Source organism: Dasypus novemcinctus, chromosome 7 (genome assembly GCF_030445035.2).
Source record: "Dasypus novemcinctus isolate mDasNov1 chromosome 7, mDasNov1.1.hap2, whole genome shotgun sequence".
Classification (NCBI taxonomy): Eukaryota; Metazoa; Chordata; class Mammalia; order Cingulata; family Dasypodidae; genus Dasypus; species Dasypus novemcinctus.
This window is the reverse complement of record NC_080679.1, coordinates 16,460,158-16,473,929: the sequence shown is the minus strand read 5'-3', so window position 1 is coordinate 16,473,929 and position 13,772 is coordinate 16,460,158. Positions and strand designations below refer to the sequence as shown.

Here is a 13,772-nt window from a genome sequence, read left to right as displayed (position 1 = left end):
GAAGGAGGGATGGATATCAAGCTGGCCTTGGCCCAGTGCAACTGCTTGTTCAGTCCCTTGAGAGTCTTTTCCAAGAAGTCATATAACCATCTCAGTGGAGCCCATCCCATGGGGAAAAAAGGCAAGAATTACTCCACTGGCTCCTATTTCCCATTGGTCAAAGATTTTCCTCATCGGGCAGGACAATGCCCCACACCCCCAACACCTGCAGATTGTGTGCAGGTTCCCTGGGCTTCCCAAGCCTTGGTCTCAACAGGGAAGCCAGGGAAGAGGTGGGGAGTGCAGCACAGGCACACGGCAGGATGTTGCCAGGTGAGTGGTCAGAGGCCACAGGGCTGCAGCCAAGAGCATGTAAAACGGTACCTGGATGTTCTGACGCAGAATTCCTCTTACAGGGCCACTCAATGACATGTGTCAGCTGATATAAAATAGAGCCTCATGAACACACAGATTACTATCTATATTCTAAAATACCTTTCCTGGAAGGAGGATAGGCTGTCTTTTCTTCACAGCCCTACCAAGAGCCTGGAGAGTCTATGCGTCAGGGATGTTAGCCATCTCTAACCCTTGTATGTTGGGTGGTCCCTTTTTATGGATGAAAAACCTGATGTGCAGAGACCACGAAGCTAATGAATGAAGTCAGGATCTGTACCTGAGTGTCCTGCAATAGAACCGCCCCCTCCCTGAAGGCCGTTCCCACCTCCGGCCGTGCCTGCTACACTCTGAACAGACGCCCTTGTTTCCTGCCTCTCTTTATGCAGTGCCCAGCAGTCCTTACAGTAGCAAGTTCATGTCTTCCAGAAAGCGTTCACCTAGCTCTCATCCTATAAGACCCACACTTATCCTTACTGGAGAATTTTTCACATGGCCTGGTCTTTATTTGTCTATCTCCCTTTCAAGAATCAAAGCTCTTGGAGGTCAGACACTATGTCGTTTCCTGTTTTAAGCCCTGTGAGTAGGATGGGGGCTGGAACTTTGTGGTTACCCAAATTTGTTGAATTAGCATGAAATTTTTACTGTTTAAAGGCAACTATCTTAAAGAAGTTGAAAACTGGATCCAAAAAATGGGCATTCCTTTTGTAGTCAAGCAGACATCATAGGACATATACTGAGTTCCAATGAAATTGTTTCCACTGTTAGCTATCTAAGCTGAAATTTGGAGCAGCTATAGGTACTGTTTTTAAGTATTTCCTTTCATCAGCATCATCTTCAACCTATATTTGAAATGGCAGGACTGGGTCACCAAAAATTAGATCATGGAATACAACTTCCCAGCTTAAGAGAAGTAGCTATTCTTTATAACGTTACACTAGCAGATATGTATGAAAGACTAGCAATAGCCTTCTTAAAGAGCTGCTTTTAAAATCACAAACGCAATTGCTATGAACAAGAAATAAGGAGAAAACAAATGGTACTCTGAGTCAGAACCCGTTCTTTCAATATGTATGGAGGAATTTATCAGAAAAAGACAATGTATCTGGGATGCACAGGGGCTTTAGATTTGATCCTTCGCTCGAAATGCTAAAAGAATAGTCTTGGAATAATTGAGAACTGAATGCGATAACATGGGTTGGTTATGTGAAGAGAAATATATAAAATGAGCTTTCAAAGAACAATCACATCAGTATAAAAAATATCACATCCGTGTAATGTGAAAGGAAGAGAGCTGTGCAACATGCTCTTTGTAGATAAAAGGCAATATGCTCTCTTCAGATGCAAATAATTCCAATACAAAGGTGGGGGAAATGCCTAGAAAAGAATGCAGGTATTAAAATAATTGCTAATTGAAAAAAAAAACCTTAAATAAACACATGTTTTGGTGTTGCGTTTTTGTAGGTGACATCGTTTTTCTCAAGGGCCCACCTGGGGATAACGGTGTCCCAGGCCATCCAGGTCCTCCAGGAATCCCAGGAAGTGATGGGCCCAAAGGTTTGTTCACCAGTTAGTGCTATTCTACTCGAATAAGCCATTTTCATCCTCATATTCTCACTGTGGCAATCAGTCCGTGATAGCCTCTTTTCCAAAAGGTTTAGCTCGAGTATTTATCTATTTAATCAATCATTTATTTAGCACTGATGCAATAAATCACTGGATGCCCCCAGATTGTGAGTTTTATTCTGCATGAAAATAAGGAAACACTGAAATACTAGACATTTTATGTTAGACTCTTGGAATTTCCTCTCTCAGAAGAACTGTCCAGCTCAGATTGATAAAGAAAACTGACATGTTAGATGATTTTTTTATTAATATGTACAATAACCTAGGGGCTTTTTCCTACATAAAAAAATGTACATTTCCTGATCTACAGGATTTCCAAATGTAATGAATGGTTGTGTGGTCAGAAAATCTCTTTCCCTGTTGGGCACTCAGTGTGGGGTCCTGATCTCGTTGCAGGAGAACCAGGCCTGCTGTGTACACAGTGCCCTTGTGTGCCGGGGCCGCCAGGTCTCCCCGGAGCACCAGGGCTGGATGGTGTTAAAGGAATCCCAGGTACAGGCGATTCGCACACAAGTGTTCTGTTTGTTTGTTTTTAAAGATTTATTTATTTTTATTTATTTCTCCCCCCCACCCCTGTCTGCTCTCTGTGTCCATTTGCTGTGTGTTCTTTGTCTGCTCGCATTCTTGTCAGCGGCACCGGGAATCTGTGTCTCTTTTTGTTGCATCATCTTGCTGCATCAGCTCTCCATGTGTGCAGCGCCATTCCTGGGCAGGCTGCGCTTTTTTCATGCTGGGCAGCTCTCCTTGCGGGACGCACTCTTTGCACATGGGGTTCCCCTACACAGGGGACACCCCTGCGTGGCACGGCACTCCTTGCGCGCATCAGCACTGTACGTGGGCCAGCTCACCACAAGGATCAGGAGGCCCTGGGTATGAACCTTGGACCTATGGTAGGCTGATGCTCTATCAGTTGAGCCAAATCCACTTCCCACCAGTGTTTTTTAAAGGAGCAAAATGATTGGGGAATAAAAGGTACTAGATGTCATGATGTGGTTAACTGGGAGGCAGATTTTCAAACAGGACTCCTATAGTCTACTTATTAACCTAAAATAGAACCAAATTACCTATAAAGCTGGCATTTTCCCTGTTCCATTTAAGTTGCTGAACTCTGACAAACTATTGTGCTAGCCAGTAATCATAAACTCAGGTCCCTACAGGGTACCAGCAGACAATTTGAAGTTGTGAAGTAGCCCCACTAAACACACATTTTCCCCTTCATAAAGAAATAATCTCTCTACCTTTTTTTTTTCTTGAAAGATACAACCCTTCTCAGTCCACATTTTCATGTTTCTGCTTCTGAAAGAATCATGGATATATGGACTATTTCACTTTCTTTTTAAGGATACAAGTGCCATTAAAAATTACAGGAATATTCTCAGAGGTGGATACAATAGAGAGTGGTGGGGACTGCAGTAAACTGGAGGGCCAGTTAAAGGAGCCATCAGACATTCAGTCCCAGCCTAAAGTTACTTTTCAGCCTTTTTCATGACAGGAAATCCACCAGGATTTCTCTCTAAAATCTCATTTTAAATAATATTAGCCACTAATTTTTTTTTTTTTTTTTGAGGTACCAGGGCCAGGAATTGAACCTGGGACCTTAAGTGTAAGAAGCCAGTACTCAACCACTGAGCTACGCTGGCTCCCCTAAGTTGGGTTTTTCATTTGTTTGTATTTGTTTTTAGGAGGTAACAGTGATCAAACCCAGGGCCTCATACGTGGGAAGCAAGTATCAACCACTTGAGCTACATCCACTCCCCAAAATTAATTTTTGAGGAGAAAAAAATTCATAGGTCAATAAATAAAGCATGACTCTTAGACTTTCACTTTGCTACCTCTCTGTCAAACCAGGACTCTTCACCTCAACACTGCTGCTCAGGCCATCACTTGCCTACCTCCCCCTTCCATGGTTACAGAACTAGGCATAGGCAAAATCCTGAAGTAGAAATGTCATTATTCATTATTGGGTCCCTCAAAGTCTCAGTTTTCTCTTCAGCACCTGGCCTTTAGACCTTTCCCGATGCTGACCCTAGCATCAAACTATATGTAATCAACCAATAAGAACTCACATTTCTGAGCCCCTGGCCAGTGTACTAGGCACGGTCCTGAGGGTCTCGAGTACCTTCACTTCGTATTGCTCACCTCAGTCCAGAGGAAAGTGCTACCGTTCACCCCATTTGACAGAGTGAAGAAGCTGAGGCATAAGGGACTTAGCTAAGCATGGCACAGCCAGGGCTCAAGTGCAGAGATTCTCTTCCAGCATTTTCTGCTGGCCTCCCTTCATGGTTCTGCTGCCCAGCTCCTTAGGGTGCCCTTGGAGGCGAGTTCATCCAAAGGGCTAACTGGCAGCCTTGACGGAATGTTCATGTTCTCACCATCCAGGAGGCATTTGCTTTCACACGGAGCCTCCTGGAAGGCTGGGCCCCAATCTAAAGACCTGAGTTCCAATGGCATTAGCTTCGGGCACCAGGGCTGGCGATGGAGAATGTGCCTTGCGCAGGAATCCTTCTGTCACCCTCAGAGCCCACTCACCTCTCCTTGATCAAGGTCTTGCTCATCTTGCAGCCACTGCTACTGCCCTGACTTCTGGGACAGCCTGAGAGGGAAGAGGGGAGAAATCATTCCTCATGCAGCTTCCATTGGGAGCCCAAGTCTCTGAGGGAAATGTTCTATTAAAATAAAAACCAAAAGGCAGGTCTGGAGAGAGGGACAGAAAGATAGGGAAAAAGAATAAAAGGAAAGAAATCATTATTTTCGCACATTTCCCTCAAGTCTCATCTCCAGTCAAAAGCTAGAATGCAGCTGGGCAGCTTGCCGTCTGCTGAATGACTAGTTGCATTCTTGGATTTCCCCTCAGTTCTCTACATTTTGGCATACTACAGGTATAGCTCAAAGAAGTTACTTAAGCAGTAAAAGTTTGGTATTACTATAAAAATATGTGTATTCTGGTTCAACATCTGGTGAATAACAAGCTAAATAAACATTTGTTGATTAACTGACATGAAATCCATCTGAAAGATTTTTTAAAGGGGATGTCTAGAGGGGTTAAAGGGGTTATAAATATATAGATATTTAAATACTTATGGGAAGTATAAAAGTGTATAGTAAAGTGCAATTTGACAGCAGATATCTGAAACCTCAGAGGATGTTGTGCCCTTTTGTCTCACAGTTACATCTCCATGAATTATTTACTCTAAGGAAATAATTGGATAAATCTGGAGAAGTACATGTCCAAAGATGCTCACAGCAGCTAAAGGGGAGAAAAAACCCCACAAAACATGTCTAAACAGCAATATAGCAATTAGCTAAATAAATGATAATTCACTCAAACAGTAGGCTGCTGTGCAACCATTTCAAATGAAGCTATAAATCTATTGACATATGTATAGTGTGTTTCCAAAATAGTGTGTATATGAGTGTCTATGCATTTATGGGTATAAAAAGTTAAGACTCATATACATTTACATTTTAGCAAATTATTATGGGTGATTTTTATTCCCTTTTCTCTGTATAATTCTATTACAATGAGCATATGTTACTTTTAGCAGCAGAAAAAATAAATTTATCTCCTTTAAAATAGAAAGACATGAGAATTTTTGACACCTGAGATCTAAAAGAGCTCTTGTTTTTTACATTATTTTTATTCCAGTTGTTTACTCCCACTTTCTTGTGGCACTGTATGTTGGAAGATAGAAATGATCTTTCTTGCTTCAGAAGAAAGTATATTTTATTCATATACTGCATCACCCCAGCTACTCAGCTCGTGTTCAATAAACATTCAATAATTCATTGCTTTGCAGGAGAACAAGGTCCAGCCGGCATTAAAGGAAACCCAGGGTCCCCGGGAAGTGCGGGTCTCCCAGGATTTCCAGTAAGATGCATGGTTTTGAAGCTTTAGTTTCCATTTGGAAAGTCGGGCACTTTGGAAATATGCTTGCGCCACAGATAGGTTATCAGTTCAGTGCAGGGCAAAGAATAGATACTTCATAAATGCTTGTTGATTAAATGAATAAATGAATGATGTGTGAATGAATGAATTTATAAAGGCATTTAAATGGTAGCAGAGAGAGAGAAAGCAGATCAGTGGGGTGAAAGGTGGGAACAGGGATTGAATGCAAAAGGATTTCAAGGAATTTTAGGGAGTTATAGAGATGTCTTAACACTGGGTTGTGGTAAATGTTGTATAACTATCAATTTACCAAAAAGTCTTTGAATTGTACCCTTAGGAAGGAAAAATTTTATGATATTTAAATTATGTCTCAATAAAGCTGTTAAAATAAATTTTTGATTAGCATTTTGAATCTCAATATCATATATGCATAAATATATTTAAATCAAGTTATCCAGAGATGCACGTTGAAATTTACCAATACTCAGACACAATCTGGATTACTATGATTGTTGTATTGAATATTACTGCTATGTATATTATATTGAATTGTACTCTCTAATTGAATCCTTTTCTGGTTTGGGAAGCAAAAATAAAATAAACAAGAAACTTAAAAAACTTGAAACTATACTTGTGGGCCAAAGAAATGGTCTAAAAGAAATGGTATGCCCATTAAGACAGAAAAGTTCTTGTTGATGTTGTTTTTAAGATTGACACAAGAACAACTCTACCCAAATGCATCACAGACTCATTTCTGTTCTGCCCTAGGGATTCCCGGGTGTGGAGGGTGAGCCAGGAGTCAAAGGAGCAAAGGGTGAAGCACCATGGCCAGAAGGGCAAGTGGGTGCCCCGGGAGATCCTGGGATCAGAGGGCATCCTGGGAAAAGGGGCTCCGATGGAATTCCTGGAACCCCAGGAGTAAAAGGACTACCAGGACCTAAAGGCCAACCGGTTGGTATTTAAAGCAACTTTTTTCAAATTATCCTCCCTATAAATGAAGTGATGTAAGTTATGAGATAAGGAGATTTCCTTTCAAAACATTGTTGGCCACTCAGCACAGTTCCTTTCTCTAACTGAGGAATGAGACATCAAAATATTTATTGTATTTTGACAAAATAAATGGGTAGTATTCAATGATTCATAGCCCAATTTTTAAAATAGGCTTTTTTTAAAAAGGAGGTACCAGGGATTGAAGCCAGGTCCTTGTACATGGGATTTAGGCACTCAACCACTGAGCTACACCCACTCCCCTAAAATGGGCTTTTTTTAATATTAATACATTGAAAGTGACCTTGTCCCTTATATACATGGTGCAATTTCACTTTTGTATCAAATGAGTATACAGAGAAGTCAGAAAGTGACTATTTAATAGTGGAAAACTTAGTTTATTCTTCTTAAGTTAAAAAAGATACAGAATATTTAGGGGTAAGGTAGTTGAATAAGAAGATCAAATTATTTGTTATTTTAAATATTTGTGCAAATTCTATCCCTTTACATAGGATAGAATCTCTTATACATTCAGTTGAGCATTAATACCTACAAGGATGCATTTTTAAATGTCATAGAGTAGCCCAAGAGTGGGCACTGCCCAGTCTGTTTTATGGAGTACCTGTTTCTCCCTGAGATAGCTGGTGTCATCCAACAAAAAGTGTCCCACCTAAATTAGGTTTAGAAAAACTTGATAAACAAACTGAAAGGCTGGTTGATAGACACTTTACTGCCAGAATATGACTTGTGACTCCATAAATGTAGATATGGGATACAGTGTTTCCTAAAACTTTTTGGCTACCAAACACTTTAAAATTTTTCTTTGAGTTTTTGACAGATCTAGTACAATCTGTGTTTCTCAGGCCCTATTTTGGAAAATGGCTTTGGGGTGATTCCCCAGGCCATACATTTTGTGGTCATGATGCTTATAGTGGGACAGTGTCCAGAATTCTTTTGGTGGAATCTTAATAGAGTTCATAAGATGCCCCCCATTTGTATCCCACTAATTCCTATTAAAAACACTTAGTGAAGTTTTTTTTTGAAGTAAGTAGGAGAAAATCAGGGAGGATGATTTGTGGAGTCTTACGCCCTGTCATCATAAAAGATGAAGGATCACTTAACCCCTGATGATATTGAACAGTGACAAATCCAGTCAAATTTATTTATTTTTTGGCACCATGTTTGGGAGGGGACTTTGTTTCTTTTGTCAAATTCAACTTCTTTAACATATACCACTCATTTTCAAACTTGCCGTCTATGAAAGTCAAAAAATTTCTAGACATCTATGAGGAAAAAATTTAACAGAGATGTAAAGAAAGTTCATGGTGCACTGGTTTTATTTTAGAAATGTACCATAGCATGAGTGCCACCTCTAATGGCAATGTAGCCAATTTGAGTTTAGCAGCATATGGTTGTAGTGTACCTCAAGCGGGACTCATGGCAATTCCAAGTTAATGAAATGCTGTTGAATTTCAAAGGACACAAAGCTGCAGACTCCATACTGCACTCTTATGCTAGTACTAATTCCCGTCAACTGCCAACTAAGTTTTAATTCAACATGCTCTCAGTGATGGCTTACCTGGTATTCACATGCATAGTAAGAATAGCCTGTGTAAGGAGATACTGGACTAAAGCACTGTACACATGCTCTTATTGTCACAGGCTCTGAGAGGTGAAAAGGGGGACCAGGGTCCTCCAGGGGATCCTGGCACCCCTGGACCCCCAGGACCCGCAGGACAGGCCGGACCACCTGGCTATGGACCCCCAGGAGAGCCTGGTCCAAAGGGCCATCAAGGAGTCCCTGGAGCCCCTGGAGCCCCTGGAAAAGCCGGTTGGTTAGTTTTCTTCCCAGTGCTGTTTTGGTGTGGAGTGGAGTGATAGCTCCTAGAGCTAGTGAGGGTCCCCCAAGACCAGTGACTTGCTTCTAATACATAGAATATTTCAACTGGAAGGCATTGGGAAAGAACATGTATTTCATGTTAGAGAAAATCCTTTTTTTTCATGTTACTGAACAATTCAGAAAATTCTGAAATAGTACAGTATATATAGTATATAGTACAGTCTCTGTTACTCATATAAATATATGGAATGAATACATCCTAAGGGATGAGTGGAAGTCAGAGAAGATAAACTAAACAAGGAGGCAAAAAACTATACAACTGATCTTGAGGAGCCTCTTCTGGTGTCCTTAAGGTTGTTTTCAAATTTGTTATTTTTGATCCATAATCCAATAGACATGTTATGAATAAAACTCTCAAATATCCAAGAAAAATGAAGCAAAGTCTGATAATAGTTTTTCAGTCCAATTGTCTTTTGGGATCCACGTATGCTAAACGCAGTTGCTGGATTTAAGGTGAATCAGGTCCCTGATGTTCATTTGTGACTTAAAGCATGGCAGAAGGTGGAAAGAAATGCTTGTTGCTGGCAGTTTCAAACAAATAATGCTACTACAGTCATTTTTTACTTGCAGAATCATTTTAAACTAGTGTGGTTGCCGTATCTTTTTATAGCATGCCCCATCAGTAAAAAGTTCTGAGTACACATCCCCATAGTATTCATATCTATTATAAATAGCATATATGAGTTTTTATCCATATATATATATATATATATTTTTTTTTTTTCCTGACCCTCACTTTGGAAGCCACCATTCTTGAAGGGTTGGTAAATTATGGCCCACTCTACCAAGCCAGCCTAACATTTGTTTTCATATGTCCCACAAGCTAAGAGGTTTTCACATTTTTAAATGGTTGAGAAAGATAAAGAATAATGTTTTGTAACATGTGAAAATTAAATTAATTAAAATTTCAATGTCCATAAATAAAGGTATATTGGAACACGCCAAGCACATTCATTTAAGCATTGTCTATGGTTGCCTTTATGCTAAAACAGAGAGTTGAGTAGTTGCAACAGAGACCATTTGGTCCCCAAAGCTCTAAAATATGTACTGTCTGGTCCTTTACAGAAAAAGCTTACTGTCCCCTATTCTAATCCATCATCAAACCCTCTTCTGTTCTTTCTAAATGTGAATGTTTAGCAAAGAACCTCATTTTCCTACAATATATTCTCAATAAATATTTCTACTACTACACATCACACTACAGTATATCAATTTTTAAAAATAAATCTATGAATATATGAACTATTCCAATACCTAACATGTTATTGGCCATTGTGGTCAGAACAATATTTCTAATCCTTTTCTGCCAAGTAGGTACTTTCTGGATTGACAGACGAGGAATTTATCAGAGATTAAGAATTGCACACAAACACACTGATCTTATAAACTGCAGGAACAAGGTTCAAAGCCAGATCAGCCCTCTGGACCATGCTTCATGTTCTTTTCAATAGACCATGTTGCCTTCCCATCAAAACTAGTCACCCAGTACATAAATTTCCTACCAGTAGTCATCAACATTTAAGCTCAATTCTATATTCTCAATTGCTTAGAGTAGGCTCTTTTTCAACAAACCAGCATATTGGGCTATTAATCAAAGCAAGACTTAGATAAGCAAGTACCTGCCTATATTTGTTGTTGAAGTAAGAAAGTTTCTGGGAGTCGGTCATCTTTAAGCTAGTTTTGAAACCTGTGAGATGCAGAGTCTATTTATTTTCCTTGGCACATGTTTGCAAACCTCTTAAAGTCACATTATTCCCCCCAAGAACAAAGAAAAACTATGGTGTGAACACCAGTCTTATTATCACATGTTTTCTTAAGGTCCTAAAGGAGAACTCGGCGTTTCAACACCAGGTCCAGGTCCCTCAGGGCCTCCGGGGCCCCCTGGCCAGCCCGGCCCCCAAGGCCCTCCTGGTGAGTATGTCAGGAGGTCTGACTCTCCTGACAACATACTGTCCCCGCTATACAGAAGAAATACAGTCATTTTTCTCCAAAAGCCCTGTCAGACAGCAAACAAGCAAGCAGGAGACTTGCTGAGGTCCTTTGAGGTCAACCAAATTATTCCCATTGGTGCTTCTGATTCCAAAGAAGAACTGATGTCAGTTTTTAAGAGCAGAGCAGCCCTCGTGGATTTTTGATAGGAGAGAAAGCAATGTTCCCCAGGGGTTAGGCAGGATATTTTCCACAGCTTTTTCATTAGTAAACTTAATATCTTTGCCAACATGATCTAAAATTTAATTTTGCTTACATGGAGGAAGACTTTATATAATTCAAGATACCTAGAATTTTTTTTTAGGAGTTAAATTTTATTTTTAAAATTCCTTGCAGCTAATGAATAGTCCATTGGGAGGAAAGGCATACAATTGGGGTTACGTTATGATTATTTCTTAATTTCCTAAGAGGACTGGGATGACACAGAGGACTTAGGCATTTTGTTTTAAGACAAGAGAAAAGCAAATTGGTGATGTGGGTGTGTGTGTGTTTTTAAGGTATTCCGGGATCCATGGGAAAATGTGATGATCCGGGTCTTGCTGGGCCTGATGGTGAACCAGGAATGCCAGGAATTGGACTTCCTGGGCCTCCTGGACCAAAGGGTAAATTTAAAAATTTTAAAACATAAGGTTCATGTAGACATTAAGAACATATAAGTATATGTAGTGAATAACACAGAAAACGTTCATAGTATCCTTTTAAATTATGTTTTCCAAGAGTCTTAAATGTGAAAAAAAAAATCTTACAATAATGTTAAGGTCAAAAAGCAGAATTTATATGTATTTATATAACCTCATCTTAATCATATTTTTTTAATGCCTAGAAAAATCCAGAAGGAGATTCACCAAATGGTGATAGTGGTTTCTTCTTGATCATGGGATTATGGGAATTTTTAAAATAGATTTTGCATTTTTCTGTATTAATACATTCCTTTATTTTATACATTTCTTTTATAGTCACAAAAAGGGACTATTAAAATCACAAATAACTGATTTCCCTATGCATTCTTTTAAAAAATTACAGAATTTATTTTTCTTTAGGAAAAGTTTCTGCTTCTCATTTAAGGAGAAACACCCCCAAAGAAATCCAGATGTTGAGAACTCAAACAATAACCTAAGGTTTCCCACTCATGAGTAAATTAAAGTCCTCCTCAGGACAACATATGAGTAATTTCAGCCTATGGATTGCCTCATTGATAGCAGATTTTATGACAGTTTTATGTTCCCTTCAATATTATTTTAAATGTTTGTCAAAATATAACCCATTTTTGGTGTTTCATCTCTTGGATTAATATGTCATCAATGTTTGTCATATCAAATCTGTCCAAATGTGGAAATAGTGATCTTATTATATGAGCATTTGAAAGGAATATGTGATCATGTTTCACGTGTGGTCCCGAGAATGGCTTTGATTCTCCTCTCTATGGTCTCTGGAGTAATGTAGTCTGGCCTGTATTTTTGCCTGGTTCTTCTTGGGACTTGCAAAGCAAGCTGCATCCTAGATTGTAATCGTATGGGAACCAGAACAAACCCAAGAGCTCCTTGGAGGTAGAGATTCAAAATTTTACAGTTGAACCTAAGGAGTCCCATGGAATTGAACCAGCTGTGAAGTAAAGGTTGGTGAAGGTAGGGGCACAAGGGAAATCTCTGAATTAAGGCTTATTCAACCAGGTTTCTTCTTCTGAACCACAGAATACAAAAAGTGATGTCTGTGACTCTTTTTTCTCCCAAGGAGAGTACCATTGTAAGTGCATGAGAGATGTTAATGTATGACATAAAATGGATGCTGTAGGGCATTAGGACTTAATTCTCTTGAGCCAGTCCTGTGGAGAAAGGTTCTTTGGGGTGCTAGAATTGTTCCAAATCTTGATCTGGGTTATGGCGACATAAATATATTCACATGTATAAAGTTACCTGGCTTTATATATACTGTACATAAACTATACCTCCAAAACAAAGTCAGTCAAATGCTCGACCGGTATCAGTGGTTTGAAGAATTGCCCAATTAAAATTGTAGCTATAAACAACAACAAAAATGGAGAAAGTAAATGTTTTAAAATGGAACCAATGCCATGTGATTTGGAATTGAATTTTTTAAATTGCTAATTTAGTAGTAGGTTTTTTCATCGCATAGAGTTTAATGAAATATCTCTAGCTGTTGGCCTCATTAAAACATTAGATAAAACGGACTTTGGCCCAGTGGTTAGGGCGTCCGTCTACCATATGGGAGGTCCGCGGTTCAAACCCCGGGCCTCCTTGACCCGTGTGGAGCTGGCCATGCGCAGTGCTGATGCGCGCAAGGAGTGCCGTGCCACGCAAGGGTGTCCCCCGCATGAGAGCCCCACGCGCAAGGAGTGCGCCCCTGAGGAAAGCCGCCCAGCGTGAAAAGAAGGAGCAGCCTGCCCAGGAATGGCGCCGCCCACACTTCCCGTGCCGCTGACGACAACAGAAGTGGACAAAGAAACAAGATGCAGCAAATAGACACCAAGAACAGACAACCAGGGGAGGGGGGGAAATTAAATAAATAAATAAATCTTAAAAAAAAAAATAAGAGACACTGCCCAGAATCTTTTAATAAGACTAATCCTATATTTATTGCTTTCTCTCTGTAGGAGACAGAGGATTTCCAGGGGCAAAAGGATCACCAGGTTGCCCTGGAGAAATGGGAAAGCCTGGGTTACCTGGACAGCCAGGCCTCCCAGGAGCCAAGGTCCGAGAGAAGTAAAACTCAGACTAACATGGATGAGAGGAGGGGCAATTACTGTCGGCCAGTCAGGAGCCCCCTCATTGGGCAGGAAGGCCTATAGCGTAGAAATTATCAGTATTTTTGATGATGATGAAGAATATCTTTGTTTCTTAAATTAAAAAAAAAAAGTTTCTCTGGACTATCCCTCCCTTTGAGAAAGGAAATTAGAAGGTATTAGAAGACAAGGTCATCTTTCTATTTCTTGTTAATGGCCTAGGAAACATTCCGAGTAAAATGAGAGAACTCTGGGAAGAAATGTGAATAGCT

The 13,772-nt window shown here is 39.9% G+C and overlaps 1 protein-coding gene across 4 annotated transcripts in view; it reads left to right on the top strand.

The window, feature by feature from the left end:
* Window positions 1-13,772, top strand: part of COL4A3 (collagen type IV alpha 3 chain) — a 157,694-nt gene that overhangs the window by 96,938 nt on the left and 46,984 nt on the right. For all 4 annotated transcript variants that reach the window (XM_023587511.3, XM_004453877.5, XM_058300012.2 and 1 more), the window contains 8 exons: window positions 1,837-1,929; window positions 2,395-2,490; window positions 5,796-5,866; window positions 6,653-6,835; window positions 8,534-8,702; window positions 10,590-10,682; window positions 11,258-11,362; window positions 13,372-13,469. In XM_023587511.3, coding sequence (XP_023443279.1) covers window positions 1,837-1,929; window positions 2,395-2,490; window positions 5,796-5,866; window positions 6,653-6,835; window positions 8,534-8,702; window positions 10,590-10,682; window positions 11,258-11,362; window positions 13,372-13,469 — 908 coding nt within the window. The remainder of the gene's footprint in view (window positions 1-1,836; window positions 1,930-2,394; window positions 2,491-5,795; window positions 5,867-6,652; window positions 6,836-8,533; window positions 8,703-10,589; window positions 10,683-11,257; window positions 11,363-13,371; window positions 13,470-13,772) is intronic.